The sequence below is a fragment of the Myxine glutinosa genome, chromosome 3 (assembly GCF_964187855.1).
Source record: "Myxine glutinosa chromosome 3, kmMyxGlut1.1, whole genome shotgun sequence".
NCBI lineage: Eukaryota > Metazoa > Chordata > Myxini > Myxiniformes > Myxinidae > Myxine > Myxine glutinosa.
The window spans coordinates 37377210-37397327 of NC_136263.1; the positions used below are offsets into that span (position 1 = coordinate 37377210).

Below are 20118 nucleotides of genomic sequence, written 5' to 3' on the forward strand. Positions count from 1 at the left end.
CATCAAATTTATGTTATATGTATGATCTACATGCCAAATTCCAAAATGGCCACCGCGCACCCGCAATGTAAACTATACCTTCTCCCTTCGCATGTAATTACAAACAAAGTATCTATTTAAAGACATGTATTTTTCACAAAGAATACATAATTAACAAGCCAACAAACAGATCTAAATAAAATGAAATACGTACTTGAATTACTGTTCAATCTCTTAAATCGTTTAAACAGGAAGATGCAAAAAGTCATACTGATTAAATGCCTGGCTTTCATTTAGTATTTTTAACAATGGATATCAAGTGAATTATAATTTTGTGAATGTCATAGAAAGTAACACCTCAATCTTCACAGTCTTCATTTATCCCTGGTTGGACAGTTTTGTTGTTGCAGCTGAAAACCCAGCATCCACAAACTTCCGTACATGGGATATTGTTCTTGCGACAGCTGCACCTTCCTTCGCATCCACGTTTGCACCCGCACTTTATGAGGTGCAATACTGCTTCAGGAGCTGGTGGATTCAAACAGCGAACTGGAGAGAAGTGACTTGAAACTGCATCAAATGTCCAACCAAATGCAGGTGGTGCTGGGAGGCACGGGTGAGTTTCACAAGCTTTTCTCCAAATCATGGATATGTAATGTGCCCGACGAATGTGTAAGTCCAGTGAACCAGAAGTTGGTGGTAGGTTTTCTCCTTCGGCTGCACGATTTGAGTAGAGGAACCAACGGAGCTCATTCACTTTTGTGTAGATTTTGGATCGATACAAAATACAGACAAAGCGTTCCAACTGAGAGCATACATCAGCGGGCAGATCAATGTCATCATTCCCGAGCATTGCTAGTGCATCCAGGATCTCATCATCACAAGACATAAATGCCTTGAAGCACGAGTCTTTGGTTCTGCCAGCAAATCTACCAGACATATCGGAATCTGTCAGAGCATGAAAACCTAACAGTGCAGAAGCGCGCTTTGGTCCTAAGTTGTTGTATATGCTCCGCACAGAAATGTGCCTCTTCAGCCTGCCCTTTCCCGTAAGGAAGGTTGTAGACGTTGGTAAGTTTGGATACATGTAGACAAGCAACAAAAAGACGTCTGTGTCTGGGGAACTGACAACAAGTTCTGCTTCATTGAGAACAGTTAGAGCATGCAGTACAAGCAAAGTGTCTGCCTCTTCTTGGCTGTGAGTGAGGAGCGAATCTGGGATATCAACATTGCCCTTGGTTTGTGTTCCTGAGGTCACCATAAGTTGTTTCAGTCTGTTGTTGGAGCTCTTGCTGTGACATACAACTTTGTCAGCCAAATACTCGGTCAGTTGTCCTTTGGCGCGGATATCTGATAAGAAGTCCTTCAGGGAAATATGTTGGATTAAAGTGTTGTCCTTCACGTGGTAATATGTTGACTTTCCCTTGGTCCTCTTTGTCCTCATCTGTTCCTTGAGCGATGTTTTGATGTACCGGTCGAACACCAATCTGACCTCATCATATTGTGCTGCCATGTTACAGATTATCTGGAGAAAGGCATCTGCAAAGTCTTGGCATGTTTTCATTTGTTCCGTTTTGATAACTGAATTTACCACAGCCATCCCATCAATAATGATCACTCGGTGTGCTGACGATTCATCTGTTGGGTCAACATTTGTATGTTCCACTGCTGTGTCTGCCACCTGCAAGGGTACTTGGATTGCTTGGATTGCCTCATTTCTGTCAGCTTGAACATGTTGTGTGTTACTGTCCAGCTTCTCAAGATGATGAAGTATTGATGCCTTATCGTATGCCAGCAGGAGGGATCCATCTGAAGCAAATAGTGATCGAGGCACAACACCAAACTCATAAGTTCTGATGCATTCCTTGAGATTCAGCTCTGGTCGACTTCTTGAAATAACAATGAACCGTTGCAACAGTCCTCGCACTTCTTTGATTTTGACCACCTTGTCTCCCATTCGGACCACCCATTGGCACTTTTGAAGGTACCCAGTTTCTTTTTGGTCATTTTGTCCCACACAGAAAGTTTTCCTTCCGTTAGGCGTTCAGTGACGAAACCTTCAAACATCTGTTGCCCAATCTCATCACGCCGAAGGATGTCGTTGGTAGCAGTTTCATTCATAACTGCTTTGGTGAGCAGGTTGTAGATCTCATCCTCATCAGCGGATTCAAATGGGTTTCCATGCTCGTGAAATACTGCACTGAGTTTGACAGCATTTTGTGTTATTCGGGAGAGCTTTCCCCCTGTGAGCTCATGGTGCTGTGTTCTCTTCGCCTTGCTGCCAGTGAAGTACTTTTTCTCAAATTCATGTTGCAAGTTTGAGAGTTCAGGTGCAATAAGAAAGTACTTGTCCAGTACTTTCGCGGATTGTCGGGTAAAGGGAACCCATTGGCTTCTAGCAAACCAACATATGATTGTTCAATGTCGTTCATATTCAAAGCTGAACTGTTAGATGGGTCATTGATTTCAGTTTCCACCATGTCGAGCATCTCCAGGTCAGACACTAACTGTGCAAAATGAACATGCTGTTTTGGAGGTCTGTTAGCTTTTTCTACGTCTCGTTTTGCATGGCCTAAGCACAGAAGGTGATACTTCATGTCCTCAGCAACTGCTGTAAGAAGATCAGATGAGCCTACAACATTGCTCAGTCTAACTTTCAAAAGTTTTCTGTCTGTTTGTTGACCAATGGCTTTGAGCTGAGCTCCCATGTTTTCAGTTGAGACGTCGTGTAATTTGTCTGCTTTGTCTTCCTGACAAATGACACACATCTCCTTGTCGAAAGCCTGACTTCTGGTAGATCGCTGTGATGTGGAAGCACTTGTAGATGCAGCATCAGATTTTTTCGGTCGTCCTTTTGTCTTCTGTTTTATATAACTGACGCTGCCTGTCGCTTGTCCTTTCTCATATCGGGTCTTGGCTCGTTCAATGCATGTTTTATGTGTGAGATCCTTATAACATGTCTTGTGGTATGAAAAACCATTCTGTAACAGTTCATGAGCTGACAAACCTTTTATGCGATTCTTTAATGTAGAGAATTCTGTTTCCCCATATGAACATCGAACATCAGTTGTTGTAATTACTTTCTCTACTGAAGGCAAAGCAGGACGAAGCACATAGTTTATATAATCTGTTTGCTTGCTGCTCAACTGGCAAATAAAGCATAGTTCAAAATCCACCGTTTTTGACTTCTTGTTAGATGAAGACTCTGCCATTTTGGTTAATCTAAGGTCTCTAAGCTATGTTATCCTGGGTGATGGTTGCTGTGGGTACCTGCAGCCTGCAAAAGAAGAAAAGAATATGTTAGTACACCATAAAATGGACAAGTGGAACCTTAACACTATAAAGCGAACAAACTGCTGCGAACTGGATTCGAACGTCAATTTTCCGTCCGCCATGTTGAAATAAAAAAGGCAGCCTCTGTCTGAAATTGTGCAAAATAAAAAGATTAGTAGTCAGGTGGAAGTTATTGTTATTATAGTCACCTCTATATACAAGTTCCAAGCAGTTCATGCTGAAAACAAAAATATTTAAACTACATTAAGTTAATTTTAGCGTCAAATTTAGGGCGTTTTGCTACGGGGGCGGCCATCTTGGATTTCAGGCCGTTAGAATGTTCAGAAAAAATGCCACCCTAAATTTTTTTAAAGCTTATGATACCTTCTTACAAAATCAAGTGAGTTTTTGCTTTTAACAAAAAAAATACACGAATTTCTATTTTCATGACAAATATGCCTACAGTATGAAGAACAAGATGGTAGCCAGTGTTACGTAGTAGGTACAAACCACAACCTACTCTTCTTCTCTTCCAAGATTCCCTTGAATGATGAATTTGCCACTATTGCTAAACCTTGTTTACGCCATTTGTCTACACCACATTTTATCAGGTCATCTAAATATTAGGTGCAAGACAGGTAAATGAAAAAAAGAAAAGGAAGAGGAAGATAGGATAGAAAACGAGGTAGGTGCACTTATGAATTAGGTGCAAGCAATTAGGTGCAAGCACCTACAACTTTTCATACCACGTGACCGACAACTTTTCAGGGTTGTGGAAACATATCTGCAAGAAAAAATGATTAAAGTGTTAATAAAATCTATTAACCCCCAATTTGGGAAGTTTTTTTTTTTTTGTATCCAAGATCGAGGCTCAAAGGGAGTGGGAGACAAGATGGTGAGAGAGGGGGAAGCACACAAGTACAACATTTGAGAGCAAGGACATCGGGAGATCTGTGGGAGGAAGAGAGCTTGGGGGGAGGAGGCGTGGGAAGGGGGGGAGAGGTATAAAACACCATGGATAGTGATGAAATCATTTGGATGAGGTTTGCCCTGAATTGATTGCAGATCAATGGCTCTCTCCAAGTTCTTTCATTTGATACCAAATATGACCGACCATATGCGTGCTGAAAAATAAAGGAAATTGGTTTGCGCCCTTGGATTTTGGCTCCTGCCACATTACAAATATTCATCAACCTCTAGCATTCCTGCCCACTACTGGGGAACCGTAAGACTACGAGGTAGGTGTTTTGAATACCCAAAGGGTAGGTCCATATGAGAAATACCAAACAAACTGTTGGTTATTTCAATCCTCGTCAAATTGCACTTTGTGCCTGTTGGTGAGTGTTCTGAATGTGGACACTTCCCTTTTCCCTGCCACAAAGCCCTCCCCCTTCCGCACAGCCTCAGCACGTGCATTTCTTTATCGGAGCAAACAGTTTCAGCAGGAAATTGTGTTATCACAGTCAGCATGAAAGTGGTGCTTGCAGAGTTCAATATTTAAGCCAGTGACCTCACCAGCAACTGAATTACGTACCAAGATCTGGAAACGTTTGTAAAATGTCTCGTGACTATACCATTGTTGTGGTGGTTTGGGATCCCATTGTTGGGTCAGGGTTACTTTTATTCAAACTAGTCATGCCTCCCGTCATTTTGCTGACTGGTTTGATCAAAAGAGACATTGATTTTGAGGATTTTGATTTTTACTTGTCACAAACATATTGCATGTCCATCTATGAGTGTCACCGAGAATGTAAAAACAAGTAAAATGCGCAAAAAAAGGTATTTTATAAACACGTAATTGTTGTCGTTGTTGTTTGTTGTGCTCCTTAGTGAGCTCTTATATATATATTATTGCCTAAATAAGTAATTACTACATTTCCTTTTGTGTGCTCCACCTGTATCCTTGTAAAGTGTTCCTGTTGCAGAATAATAAATGTTACCGTTGCAAGCGCTATATTAAAGCTCAAGGCCCCGCTTCTTCTTCCTCAATCCCGAAACAGGCTTTTAAAAGAAGCAAATAAATGTGATTAAACGAACGATTTTTTTGTACCAAATAAATGGATTATTACCGTTCCAACGGTACCTTTTTGTATTATTGTATGACAGTAGAAGCTCTTTAGAATAAAGCAGTACGGACGGAGAAACTCGGCCCCTTTTATATAGTACAAATGGGGCCAAGAATCCCATGATTTGTTATGATATATTTGTCATGTCTCCTGTCTTGTTAGCTCTTGCCACGTTACAAATATTCATCAACCAGATATTACTCATCAACATGCATTCACTTCTGTGTGTGTGTGTGTGTGTGTGTGTGTGTGTGTGTGTGTGTGTGTGTGTGTGTGTGTGTGTGTGTGTGTGTGTGTGTGTGTGTGTGTGTGTGTGTGTGTGTGTGTGTGGGTCTGTCCAGGCCGTAACATTTTTTTACCATTGAAGTTTTGTCATCATATTTTCAACAAAGCTTTATTATGAGAACTAGCAACAGTACCCGCCCTACGGGCGGGGCTTCAATTGGGAAGCCCAAATGAAAAGGTAAAATATCAGAAATTGAAGGCTTTTTTTATTTTAAACGATTCATATAAACATCCGTTGAATCATATCACACGCAAATCATCAAAATCTAAACAGTACATGGACGATCACGTACTACGTACGTCTCGCGTCTCCCTCGCTCTCATGTTGTCCCGATAATGATCCTTCCGCAGGATCACCTACGGAAACCTTGTTACGACTTTTACTTCCTCTAGACAGCCAAGTTCGCTCATCTTTTCGGTGCACCGGCACGAGCCGAGAACGGCCCGCGCAGGGGCTGATCCGAGGATCTCACCAAACCGTCCGATCGGTAGTAGCGACGGGCGGTGTGTACAAAGGGCAGGGACTTAATCAACGCGAGCTGATGACTCGCGCTTACTGGGAATTCATCGTTCGTGGGACACTGTCTCAAGCCCCAGTCCCCATCACGGATGGGGCTCAGTGGTTTACCCGAACCTGACGGCGAAGGGCAAGGTACACGCTGGCCCGTCCAGTGTAGCGCGCGTGCGGCCCTGGACATCGAAGGGCATTAAACGTGCATTAAACATTAAACGTTCATTAAACGTTAAACGTTCATTAAAGGATTACGAAACGAAAAACATTACGAAATTACGTTCACACCGTCACGTCAAATACTACCGTGAACACACACATCGCCACAACATCGTCACAATGAGAACATCGTCACAATGAACGTTATGCGAACGTGAATGTTATGCGGGAGTCCAAACCTGAGAATGCTGGAGACCAAAGCTGAAATTAGGAAAACGAAATAGCCTATTTTACTCCTGGAGATCCCAGGATTACCCACCCAAAATATCTTTGCGATCGGTTCAGCAGTTTTTATGGTGCCTTCGAACAGACAGACAGACGGACATTTGGTGAATTATAGTAAGATTGTCACAATGAGAACATCGTCACAATGAACGTTATGCGAACGCGAATGTTATGCGGGAGTCCAAACCTGAGAATGCTGGAGACCAAAGCTGAAATTGGGAAAACTAAATAGCCTATTTTACTCCCAGGGGTCCCAGGATTACCCACCCAAAATATCTTTGCGATCGGTTCAGCAGTTTTTACGGTACCTTCGAACAGACAGACGGACATTTGGTGAATTATAGTGAGATATAGAGAAGACAAATTAATTATTTGATCAAAAGGTCGTCACATAAAATCATCAATTTTCATGCAATTCATGTGAAATTTTAAGAATTTGCATTTTGGTCACTGAATTGGTTCACCAATCAAAAGCTAGAAGCTCATTGGTTTTATTTTTAAGACAAAAGGTCAAAGGTCAAGGTTGCATAAAATCGTCCATTTTAATTTGATTGTCTTGAAATTTTAAGAATTTGCATGTTGGTCACTGAATTAGTTCACCAATCAAAGGTTAGAAGCTGACTTTTTTTTTTTAAAGATCAAAAGGTCAAAGGTCATGGTTGCATAAAGTCATCAATTTTCATCCGATTGATTTGAAATTTGAGCAGGGTTTGCATATTGGGTCACTGAAGCATATTGCTTTTGAGGTCAAGATTGCCAAAACTCATCAAATTTTTGTATTTTTTGTAGCTGTTTTTGTCATGTTTAGCATACAGAAGAAGTCTGAATACAAAGCGGACAAGGACGGGCTTTGCATTTTCAGATGCTTTCTAGTTTTCTGTTGTGATGGATGCAAGGGAGGTCAGATTGAGGCCTTCATTCACAGCTGGAAGGAATACTGCTCTCCACTTTGGGCCCTGCTTCACCCTTTGCCCTTATTGATGTCCTGGAATGCGGGGCCCTCAAAATCATTTGTATGTCCCAGGACGAAGCTGAGTGTCTAGGCCTGTTACTTCACATCGCAAACACAGTCGTGGCCTCTTTGTATTATACATGGTCTTGCACCCTCTGCCCTCTCTTGGCTCTGTCCCTCCTAGGTTTATGCAGGGCCTTCATGGTCTGCCAGTACAAACCTCTTCTTTTTAAACTCCCTAAATTCCAGGCTCACTGCTCTCCTCCACTTATTGTTTTCCTCGTTGGGAGGAGGGGATACAATTCTCTATGTAAATGTGTATCGTGTAGCGCTACCTCCTGGTGAGAGAGGGTATTACAAGTCTCCAACCATTAAAATACAGTATTGGTGTCCCCACGTTTTCCAGTCCATTGCGGTGTTTTGAATTATAAGCAGTAGGAATGCTTTGCTTCATGCACGTAATATGGGGGTTTTTTCCGGGTGCAATTGAGGCAGCTATCAGTTGCCTGTACACCGCCCAATAAATATATGTGTCAGAAGACCGTGTTGCATGCTTTGACAGAACAAAATGTGAAAAAATTCAAGGGGTGTGAATACTTTCTGAAGGCTCTGTATATGCATCAGGAAGTAGGATCATTGGTTTCGGGTTATTTATTGTCGTATATCTTTTCTGCATATCTCGTGGGATTGTGAGTTGGACAGGCGACCATGGTGTCCATGATCTGCTCATGTCAACATTCTATATTTTCCATTTTCCACATATCTCACGGGATTGTGAGTTGTACAGGCGGACATGATGGGCCATGACATGTCCATGGTCACATATCTTTTCTGCATAGCTCATGGGATTGTGAGTTGGACAGACGACCATGACGGTTCATGACCTACTCATGGTCACATATATTTTCCGCATAACTCGCGGGATTGTGAGTTGGACAGGCGACCGTGATGGGCAATGACCTGTTTATGGTCACATATATTTTCCGCATATCTCGAGGGATTGTGAGTTGGACAGGTGACCGTGATGGGCAATGACCTGCTTATGGTCACATATATTTTCCGCATATCTCGAGGGATTGTGAGTTGGACAGTTGACCGTGACGGGTGGGAAGGGAGTTTGAAGCTGAAGCCTTGGAGTAGGCAGAGGATTGATGCTTTAGGGATGGGAGTGAGAGGGTGAGCACTTGGAGTTGGGAGATGGAGGTTGAGGACTTGGGGTTTCTGAGGGTGTTTGGGGGCAAGGTGGGGAGAGTTGAGGACTCGAAGTCATATTTCACACTAGGTGGAATATTCCACGGGTCCCTGCTAGTTACATTATATTTTAGGAAGAGCTGATACTATACAAATGTAAAATTAATAACCTGTGTGTGTGTGTTAGAATTGTGAGTAACAAAAACAAACAAAAAAAAGATATGTGTGTTATATACACTGCCGCTGCTCACTTGCACCAATAGGAAATGGTACGAACCCGACACCTCTTATCCACGGATGTTTTCGTATTTCTATATTTTTGTGAGTCGATTTGCATTTAGGAACAGAACAATTATGGTTAACCAAATTGAAATTGCCACTTTTTCGTCTAAATGCTGAAAATTATGTTCAAAAGACTATTTGAATCATAGATATTGTGCTAGTAATGGCGTGTTAAAAGTGCCTGGCGAGCCAAACGGAGTGAGTGTAAACACAGAGCATGTACGCAAAAGGCCTCCAGCTTAATCTTATACTCAAAACTGACTTATCTATGATTGCAAGAAAGAAAAATGGGGATATTAGCCAATTACACTCATACTCCTTATCAACTTATTGACTGAAATATACGGTATTACTAAATATCATCATTTAAAACTTATCCTGTGCATTAACAAGCTCCAGATATGTTTTCTGCACAGTAAATCACTTAAACATTGAACACAAAAGAAAAGTCAAAACATACACAAAGGGAACCTTTACCTATGCCTTCCTTTCTTTTCATGGATTTTTAAGAAGCTACAAAACATTCTTTCCAAATATGGGAATGACCTCGGTCTTGGTGAGGGTGACAACCACCACGAATGCAACAACAACAAGAAAGAGCAATCAGAGATTGCAGATTCCTGCCTCACACCTAGCTCGGCTTCACGCTTTTGAATCCAAAGCTTTCAGAATCATTGGAATCTCCTGCGATGAAGCTATCTCTGAGGGCCTTTCACTCACTCACCGCAGGCAGGTAGGTGGTCTTTCTGTCTTCTACCGACTCCTCTCCGGCCTTGCTCCCCCAGCTCTCTCTGTGCTCTGTCCCCCAAATATTCCTACAGGTCGCACAAGATCTGCCAGCAACCCTCTGATGGTTAAACTGCCGAAATCTCGGCTCTCTGCTCACCTTCACTCTTTCATTCCTCTTTTCTCCCGCCTCTGGAACAAACTCCCTCACTCCCTTCAATCCCACTCCTCCCTTCAGGTCTTTAAAACAGCTGTTCACCACCATCTCTTATCTTCCCCCATCCAAAACCTTGATCTTTTCTACCCCCGGTAATTCACCCCAGATCCACCCTGTTTGAAATGCCAACTTCTTTCCTGGAAGTCCTGGCAGTGTCCATATGTTTTATACCTCTCCCACCCCCCCTTCCCATGCCTCCCCCCAAAGCCCTCTCCCTCCCACAGATCTCTCGATGTCTCCATGTCTCTCGGTCCCTGCTCTCAAATGTTGTGTTTGTGTCCTTCCCCCTCTCTCCCCATCTTGTCTACCACTCCCGATGTTATTTGTTTTATGTGTCGGTTTGTCTGTTTGTCTTTCTGTGTGATTAATGTTCGCTCTTTCACGAGCCTCGATCTTGTATACAACAACAACAAAAAAAAAAAAACCCTCGCCAGGGCGTGTTTTTGTTAAGGCTTTTGTGCTAAAACAAAAATGACGGCCGAACCACGTGACCGATGCCGTCATCATTTTTTTTCCTCCGCCAATTTACCCCTAGATGACGCTCAAGAAATTTCATCTTGATCGATGAAGTTCTATACTTGTCGATTTATGACGTCATAATGGAGGCACCTATGACATCATCATTACCATATTTTATTACACATGGAGAGTTCTTTACAATGAGCCATGTCTCAATTTTTTATATGCAGCACTTGCAGAGATATAGAGGTGCACATTTTTTGTTTTTTTCCAAGATGGCCCCTGCACCACGTGACGCATAACATGATAATTATAATTAAAAAAATTATACAGGTGGAGTTGCACCTATGGTGAAAATTTCCTGTCAATCGGACCAACAGTTGCAGAGAAAAGCATACTCACGTTCTGTGCGGACAAACGGACAGACTGACAAACAGACAGACAAATGGACCCAAATGCAATTCCTGCTCCTCTGGTGAGGGTAACAACTCAAGACATTCCTTATCGAACCTCCCATTTACATTATTTTGTTGATTTATAGAAATGGTGATCTCTCAAAGTAGAATCGTATTAGAAAACAGAATACGCATAATGTAAAGGGAGGGGGGGGGGGGGGGGAGGGGCAAAATGTATTAAAAAAGGGGGTGGGAAGAAAAAAAAAGGGAAAACCACAGAGGGCACAACAAAGTCTGTTTGTCGCGAACGAAATCTCAAACATGAAATATTCAAGTAATGTCGGGATGATAAAGCACAGGTATGATGAGCGAGCCTATTGGCCTTCTGCTTTCACGTTTACCAAGTGTTAATGAATTAGGAAGGAGACGATCAAATTGAACATCTACATAAAAAAATGAATGCAAAAAAAAAAATACAACAAATTCCAGGTACTGCAAATCTAAGGGTGCAGGTAAAAATGACTCACATCGGGCTAGTGCGAGTGAAGAGAGACTTCTCTTTTCCAGGTAACCGGAGATGCTCGTGCTGCCAGGCATACTTAGCAAACACTGGCAACTGATGTAGGGCATTGGAGCGGGCCACAAGTTTGGCATGGATGCCATGAGGCTGTGGGGCAGCACGTGAGACAAGTGTTACTGCAAAATCACACTTTGAATCACCAAAGGTCCATCTATTTATTACGTACGCACGAGATTTGCGAAAGACGATTGGGAAGAGATAGGAGCAAGGGAAGGGAAGGGACAAGTACAGTATAGAGTGTATCCAGGGATTGGAAATGGGGAGGTTGAAAATCCCGATATACTTGTGTATGTAATATTTACTGCAGATGTTCCCGAATATTATTTGAACACCACGCAACAGAACTACACACATCACCTACATATGTTGCCTTGCTTTTGTTCGAGTTTAAAAAATCCATCTTTTAAGTAATGTTACGCAGGTAATGATTCGCTTGACGGAATCTTGGTTTCGGGAAACGATCTATGGAAATTCCACTGATGAAAAGGACATTCGGCCCAGTATTCCCCTGTTGCACCCAATGTCCAGATTTTGTATCCCACACTTTATCTACCATATAAAACACAGTCAGTTTGTGTATTTGCACAGATGTCTGTCGGCAAATGTTTTAACACAAATGTGTGTTCACTACAGTCTATATTTGAGGATAAAACAAACTCGAAAAATATTCTCCATAAAAGAGTAATTCTGTCTCTTCTATTGGAATTGTAGATGGTGGTTTGCAAATCGAGCCTCAAGGGCGGTGTACAGAAGCGTTAAAAAACCCAAAAAACAATAAATACAAGGCACAGGAAGGTGAAATTTGCTGCACGTAATGTGTAACGTGCGCAGACGAAAACGAGTGTTTTACATTCGTATGATGTCTAATAAATAAAAAAGATATAAGCACACTGCACACCTGACACTAGGCCGAGGCTTCAGACTTTGGCACACTCACGAGGCTGCACCGTCGAATAAACAGTTCCAACCCATCATTTTTGACGGCCTTTTTACTCGTTATTCATACTCCATGTCCCAATTCCATGGAAGCAAAGTAGCACAAAGTAATTTTGGAAATAACTTGGAAGGATATAGAAAAAAACTGTTGAAGGAATTTCTAAACTTTTATTTCTGAATATTTCCATTAATCATGGCATACTTCATCTCAGTCGAGAAAGCTTTCGATGACTATTACTCTTTAACCTCCCCTATTATTCGCACCTTCGGGAACCTTTTTGGCCATGCGAACCGGCTGGTCAAGCCTGACGTGCAGAATGAAGGTGGCAGGATTTGTAATTTGTTGAGATTGCCAACAATAACTTCTTCACTATTTGAGAAAGACACGGTAGGATCATTATTGTCCACTAACGACCAATATGGGCAGATGGGATGTCAGCGATCTAATGATGGGCATATTCATTTTGGACCGCCATATGACCTTGACCTTCAGCATTTAGGGATAGAGTGTAAATTAAGAAAATTTGTCTCCATCTACTATCTATCCATAAAACTCAACATCATGAAAATCGGAGAAAAAATATTCAACTTATGATCAAAAAAGTGTTTTTTGAGTGTAGGTCAAGGTCAAGGACAATATAAAAAGTGTAGGTCAAGGACGTATCAAATAAAAGGTGCACAACTTCAGTGCTGGGACACTGTTATGATGCAAGAACATCTTGGAAGTCCAAGCGGTCTTTAAGATTTTGCAATGGCAAAATTGAGCAATGACAAAAGACGCGTTATTCCGTCCGATCGGACAAACCTTAGTCGAATTATGGTAAAAAATTGTAAAATTGTCTATAATTAGGTCATGACCTTAAAATTATGTCGAGGTAAAAAAAAGATTGTGCCAACCCTGCATTCTTTGTACTCCCAATATTGAGGCAAAATTTCATTCCAAAACTCCCAGTTTACATGAAATTACATGAAGGTCGAAGCTGCACATGTTACATGAAGCTCCGAGATACAGCCCGGAAATTGGCAAAAAAGAAAACCTTAAATAGTGAAAAACCCCTAAAACGCCTGCCTTTCGATGCTCCCTTGCCTCTCCGCTCCTCTTTCCAAATCTGAAAAATATTTCAGGTTAGTGAACATTAGTTCCTACAGATTAGCAATGTGAACACAACTTTTGGGTAAGCTGTGGTGGTGACCTAGCGGAACGACACAATACCATTGAGGCTTGCACTGGGGATATACTCTTTGAGGCTGTTGGGGAACAAAACAAAAAAACGATGTTGGCAAACCTACCTATCACTCACCTGTTGAATGACAGATACAGTATTTGGTACAAATGTGGTTTTGTATGTATTACAATGATTTTATGACAGATTTTGAATTTTTTTTTTTGCATACATGTAAAAGAGGTAGGCTGTGTTTTATAACTATTGCCAGAATTTTATAACAATCAATTTAAGAAAGAACCAGTTGATGAAACAAGATTTGTGGTCACGCCAATTATGTGTTTTCAATTTTCTCTTTCTTTGGTTCGAGTGAATACCCACAGAGGTTTCTTTCCATTAATTTTATTATTAATGATCCAAGTTCTTAAACCCCTCTGTTCCAAGTCCTTGTTGTAGTACTCCCATCAGAAACTGGCTCATGATGCTGGGAACCTCAGTTCAAATTCCATATCCCATGTGTTTTCCCATTGTCTACAAATGTCAACGTGAGATGTAAGTCATGTAAACGTACACTCTCTATATGAATGTCTTTGTTCTGCATGTGATTAATATACAAGCTCCTCCATGAGGCTGATATCATTGTAAACAAGAACGGCACTCGGTATAGAGTGTATACCTCCGCCAGGCTGAACGGTTTACGTTTTGTATCCCACTGATAGGCGGGATCTGGATTCGGACAGGACCAAAATCTAATCGGCTTGTTCTTGTCACGTAACCAACTCATCCACCAAGTTTTGTTACAAGTCGGCCACAACTTTTTGAAATATCGTGATATATATCGTTTTTTGCCCACTCTTTCAAAGGTGAAGAATCACTTTAAAATTATCAGATCTAGATCCGAATCTTCACCAAAACATAATCATTTCGTTCTTGTCATATACCCAACGTTTCCACCAAATTTCGTCCGAATCCGTCCACAACTTTTTGAGATATCCTGTTCACAAAAAAACAGACAGGAGGCAAAACATAGCCTCCATCCACCTTCGGTGGCGAAGGTAAAAAGAAAATGTCAATTGAAGAATGTACGAGGAATTTTAAAAACGACTCGGAATTTCAAGTCTTTAGGTCCATCAAACGTGTCCACGATCTGCATCCCACCACTGGAATAATACTGTTTTTAAAAACAAAACAATTGCTTTTTTTCATTGCTTTGATATCCTCAATTGTAAAAATGATTGTTTATGCATTCACCCAGAAACGTTTAAGGTGCGTTTTAGGTGACCTTGCTCAAGGTGCGTTCTTACATCCATCCCCATTTTTTCTCGCCTTTGGAACCATCAGATCTCCCCATGTTTGTTGTCTCATGCCCTTCCATCAAGGACTTCAACTCCGCTGCCTGCCATCTCATGTATGTTCTCTCCCATTTCTATCTCTGAGCTTTGCTATACCTGGGTATCTACCTTTACCCTGCAACTCCTTTAATCCCTCTGTTGTACATCCGTACATACTTGTCCTCCTGTATTTATTTTGCATTACCTGTGTATGCCTAAAACATCAATGTAAGGTGTCCTAGCTGTCCATTGGATGGAAGTTAAGCCAGAGGACTCATCTGCCAGCACCAATGAATATCCCACGGTACCTTTCGTTAAGAATAGCTGAGTTATCACTGGCACCCTGTTTAAATTCCAGATAGAAAATGGTCTTCTTGGACATTCCTTGATTGTGCAGCAACTATGACAAGAAAGCTAATTCATGTTCCCATGTTGTTTGCATTTCACATGTGTAAGGCCCTCTGGCTACCAAGGGCAATCATGAATGATGATTACGTGTATTGCTACAGCAGTTACTTATTGATCGGCAACTCACACAAGACATTAAAATGATAAATACAGTATGTGTATATATACACAAAGAATTAAGTTAAGCACCCCCCCCGTTTTTTTACAACCTCGCACATTACAAGTTTGTTGTCGTCAAAACAGTGTAATATACCCATGATATTGCTATATTTTCTGGAGAAGTGATATTATGGTCACATAAAAACACAACAATCATGCCGTTTTCAATATTTTATTCTGAATAATTTAAGGTGAAATGTTTTGGGAATTTTAGGCATATTTTCACCTCAATTTAAGTATGGAGCTATAGGTCCATCACGGACAGTGTGGATGACGTTTATGTTTTCTAACGTACAGTCATTGTTCTGAGAAGACCTCTAGCGATCTTTGCGTCAATAACGTGTGTAGGACCCACGTGATCGGATCACTGACTCAACCAATCACTTTTTTTCACTTTGATCACTCAATTTCATCAATGGATAATTGCTAATGTCATACCAATCATTATTTGATCTCACATACCTTAGAATATATGCCAATGTATACATATACACAAAGAATATATATTAGGGGGTGCTTACCTTAATTCGTTGTGTAGGGGTGCTTAACTTAATTCTTTGTGTATATATATACAGTGGAACCTTGACTTACGAGTTTAATTCGTTCTGTGACCGAGCTCGTAACTCAATTTGCTCGTTTCTCAAATTAAATTTCCCCATTAAAATGCATTGAAATGCTATTAATCCGTTCCAGCCCGCCAAAAACCACACCAATTTGTTTTTTAAATATACAGTATATATAAAAAATATCTCGCGCTTTATATTTCACCTGTATGCAGCATACAAGTTGGCAGGATGGCCTGGACTGGAGGTACGCACACTTGACTCTAAACTGTCCAGCCTGGGTTTGAATCCCGACCCAGCTATAACCTGTCATGTCGGTGTTTCACAGGCAGGGTGATTCATCAATGTGTGTACCGCTAAACTGGGTGCCCCGTTTGCGTCCCATTAGTTGTTGGATGTTAAGGATCTCATCGTGTCTTCCACAAAGAGAAGGCGAGCTATCGCTGGCACTCTGAACAAGTTGTGGCCTGGCATGCTCTTCTCCTCTGCCGTTATATACGTCCTCCTCGGCATCTTTTTCCAGAAGAGCCCTGTCTCGTCACAGTTGAAGATTTGCTGGGGGATGTATCGTTCGGCTTCTATCAGTTCGGCAAAAGTTATAAAATCTTCAGCTGCCTTCACATCCGAGCTTGCTGCCTCACCATGCCTGACGACGGAGTGAATGCCGGTCCTCTTCTTAAAATTATCAAACCATCCCCGACTGCCTTTGAATGACTCTTCCGATGCCTCGTCCGTTGATGTTCCCGCCGCCTGCTGCACCAAATCCCCGTAAATGTCTCGGGCCTTCTCACAGATGATGCTCTCGGTCACGGTATCTCCTGCGAGCTGCTTCTCCGTCAACCACACAAACAACAACTTCTCCATCTCTTCATGGATAGAGGTCCGGAGCTTTGAAATAATCGTAACGCCCTTGGCTGGCGTTATAGCCTTTATCGACTCCTTCTGCTTCAAAATCGTACATATCGTAGAAGTACTACGATCGTACTGCCTCACCAAGTCGACAACACGCACACCTCGCTCATGTTTTTCGACGATTGCGTGTTTTATATCCAAGCACATCATCCTCTTCTTCTTCTCAGTACTGCCCTTGGCACTCAATTTCTTAGGACCCATGGTTAAAACTAAGAAATTTTCCAAAATAACCAAAATGCGAAAACAAAGCAGCAGTGATATACGGCAGAGATGCTTGCACGGCAAGATAACCACGTGACCTGAACGCTCGTTGGGCCACCTGGTGGCGGGTGGCGTAAGCTCCAAAATAACCAAAATGCGAAAACAAAGCAGCAGCGATATACGGCAGAGATGCTTGCACGGCAAGATAACCACGTGACCTGAACCCACCTGGTGGCGGGTGGCGTAAGCTCCAAAATAACCAAAATGCGAAAACAAAGCAGCAGCGATATACGGCAGAGATGCTTGCACGGCAAGATAACCACGTGACCGGAACCCACTTGGTGGCGGGTGGCGTAAGCTCGTAACTCAGATCTCGGCTCGCATCTCAAAGCAATAAACCGCCCGAGCGACGGCTCGTATCTCGGAAAACTCGTAAGTTGGTGCACTCGTAAGTCAAGGTTTCACTGTATATAGTTTAAATATATCATGTATATATATGTATATATATATATATATTAAATATATGTATATATACATATACATATATATGTATATATATATATATATATACTGTATATATATATATATAGTTTAAATAACAGGAATAAATTTGTGCATGGGGCTAGTATGAAAAAGCTGGGCTCAACCAAAGGACGTCATTGCTAATGTTGTGACAGCCCACTGAGATATTGAGTCTAAAGAATCTAGCCTCAGAAGTTTCTCACATGAACACTCCAAGTTTTTAAATGATAATACTTGGTATCGGCCATTGTAAAACTTGCAGTGTTAGTGTGACAAATTCCTGAGGCCATTCCGAAGACTCAGTAGCTTAGTGGGCTGTCGTCTGGTTCGCGATGAGGTCCCTGGGCTTAAGTCCTGCATCGAGTCAGGATTTTTTCACACAAGCCCCATGCATGTTTACTCCTGTTCATATATGTATATGTATACGGCCATATTACTTAATATTGTTGGTGAAAGCCATGGGGAGAACATCGCCAAGCAATGCCGTCTCCACACCAAACTTCTGGAACAGACCGAAGTGACCAAGGCCCATTTACAGTTCAATCATCGCTGCTTGGAGCAGGACGTACTTCCGAAATCCCTCCGCTTCAGACCCCCATGGCAGGTTGGAAATCTTCACAGATCATGCAGCCACAGGGCAGAAATTCCTCCGTCTGCACATATCGACGTGTCATCATCGCTTTACGAAGCTTGCTGACCCGGTACAACAAGTTTCGGATTCAATTCACGCCATAATATCTGGTGAGTTATGGTTTCGGGTAGAACAGAGAGGCCACACTATCGCTGATAACACCAGAACATCGGTGGGTAAGCAACATCGGAACAGGTTCGGAACTTCGGAACATCGGAACAAGTTTGGAACATCGAAACAAGTTCGCCGCTTTGAGGGCGGAATCCAGACGTGACACAAGCACCTTCCAGGACACAAACTACATACAAGACGCAGACTCCATCCAGAACCTATGGGTGATTAACCTTTCTAGTAAACAATTAACGGAAGCACAAATCAATTTATTACAGAAAGGTTTAAACTTTGCGATCACACCACGGGTTATTCCTAGTGATATATATATATATATATATATCGATATCAATTTCATGACTCAATTATCAAACAATTTCACGAAATTTTAGCACTCATTCTTTCTACTGAAATACATGCATGTACATTGATGTATTGTACATTTATACATTGTGTACAAGAATGTCAGACATACCATGATGAATCAAGCCAAACTATATACCTACAGTATTATGTAGAGCACACTAACGACTCTACATACAAGCAAGTCTACAAACTACAACAGAAATATTAAAAGGTATTTGTCACATGGAAGAAAGAAAAATGTTACATCAACCTCATGACTAACTGATTCCAGTTATATAAGTTGCAAAGTCCAAATCACTGAATCGTTGTTATTGTGAGTTGAGTCTTGCGCCAAATATAATTATTTTTTGCATGAATCCCACTATGTCGAATAAACATAAAACAACTTACCTGTCTATGCAAGTTGCACATACATAGGATGAACGTCTCTGAAGGTAAAACAAAAAAGTCCAGGCTTACAAAAAATATTGTAAAAACTGTGAAATATTGAAAAGTTACAGGTTTCTTGACTATCCTACCAACATATTTTTGACTCTACTTTAACTCAAGGTTTGCGGAGGACATTACAGAAGAAGCAAGAATCGGAGTAAGGACATCTCATAATGTGAAGCGAGACCAGGAAAGGAAAACATTTCTGCTTAAAAGTTGGGCTGGAACTGCACACGTCACCCAGCTGATGTAAAACCGCAAGAAATACATCTGGCCTGTGATAATTTTACCCTTGATTAAAAATCAAACGGATGTGGCCAAGTATTCCAGCATTTCTGGAAATCGGTGAGTTGTCGTAATTTTTTTTTTTTTTTTTTTGTATTGCTAAGTACTTTACATATGCGCACTTATTTTCTTCTCAGGCCTCTTCTCCTTCTTTGTCATTCTGTATCCTCTTCTCAAAATGGGATACATGCATCTACGTTAAGTTAACATGTTTTGCACACCATGAGTGGTAAATAAAGTTCCCATGAGACTTTCTTTCGGAAGTGAAGAATTGGTTAATATATGGACCATTGCGGAATAAAGTCCAAAATAAACAAGTCCTTGTCGTAAAAAATACTTCAGATAATATCTTTGAGTGGTTTCATGAAATTATATTTGAGGTCGAGTGTATGCACTTGCCTGACAACATAGATGAATAACCCACTGACAGAATATTTCATAGACTAAGCTCAAGTATGAGAGAATTAGGGAAGTCCTTATACCGGGTGTATGGTAAAAATACCACGATAGAAAAAGACCGATCGTCTAACAACAGCGTAGCCAGGCTTGTTTGATACTAGTCAGGTTCACTATGTTTTTTCGTTCAAAATCATGGTAGATTGGCAAACCTATACATTTTTGGAAACGTTATTACATGGAAAATCTGAAAATCAATGTTTACATTTGCCAATTCCGACCAATTCGATTCGACCGATTCGACCAATTCGACCAATCGACCAATTCCATTCGACCAATTCGACC

The 20118-nt window shown here is 41.3% G+C and overlaps 1 protein-coding gene and 1 long non-coding RNA gene across 3 annotated transcripts in view; one reads left to right on the plus strand and one right to left on the minus strand.

The window, feature by feature from the left end:
- LOC137423673 (uncharacterized) overlaps positions 1-19278 on the plus strand; it is a 97533-nt gene extending 78255 nt beyond the window's left edge. Inside the window, exons 2-3 of the long non-coding RNA XR_010983772.2 lie at positions 14801-14867; positions 19213-19278. This is a non-coding gene — a long non-coding RNA (uncharacterized LOC137423673). The remainder of the gene's footprint in view (positions 1-14800; positions 14868-19212) is intronic.
- Positions 1-19360, minus strand: part of LOC137423671 (SH3 domain-binding protein 2) — a 72803-nt gene extending 53443 nt beyond the window's left edge. The window contains exons 1-4 of one of the 2 annotated variants that reach the window (XM_078773897.1): positions 19054-19269; positions 13510-13544; positions 13366-13405; positions 11308-11447 (exon numbers count right to left, since the gene is read on the minus strand). In XM_078773897.1, coding sequence (XP_078630023.1) covers positions 11308-11443 — 136 coding nt within the window. In that variant the 5' untranslated portion in view covers positions 11444-11447; positions 13366-13405; positions 13510-13544; positions 19054-19269. Of the gene's footprint in view, positions 1-11307; positions 11448-13365; positions 13406-13509; positions 13545-19053 lie in introns of both variants that reach the window. The other variant, XM_078773896.1, reaches the window with a different exon arrangement.
- Between the last annotated feature and the right edge of the window lie 758 nt (positions 19361-20118).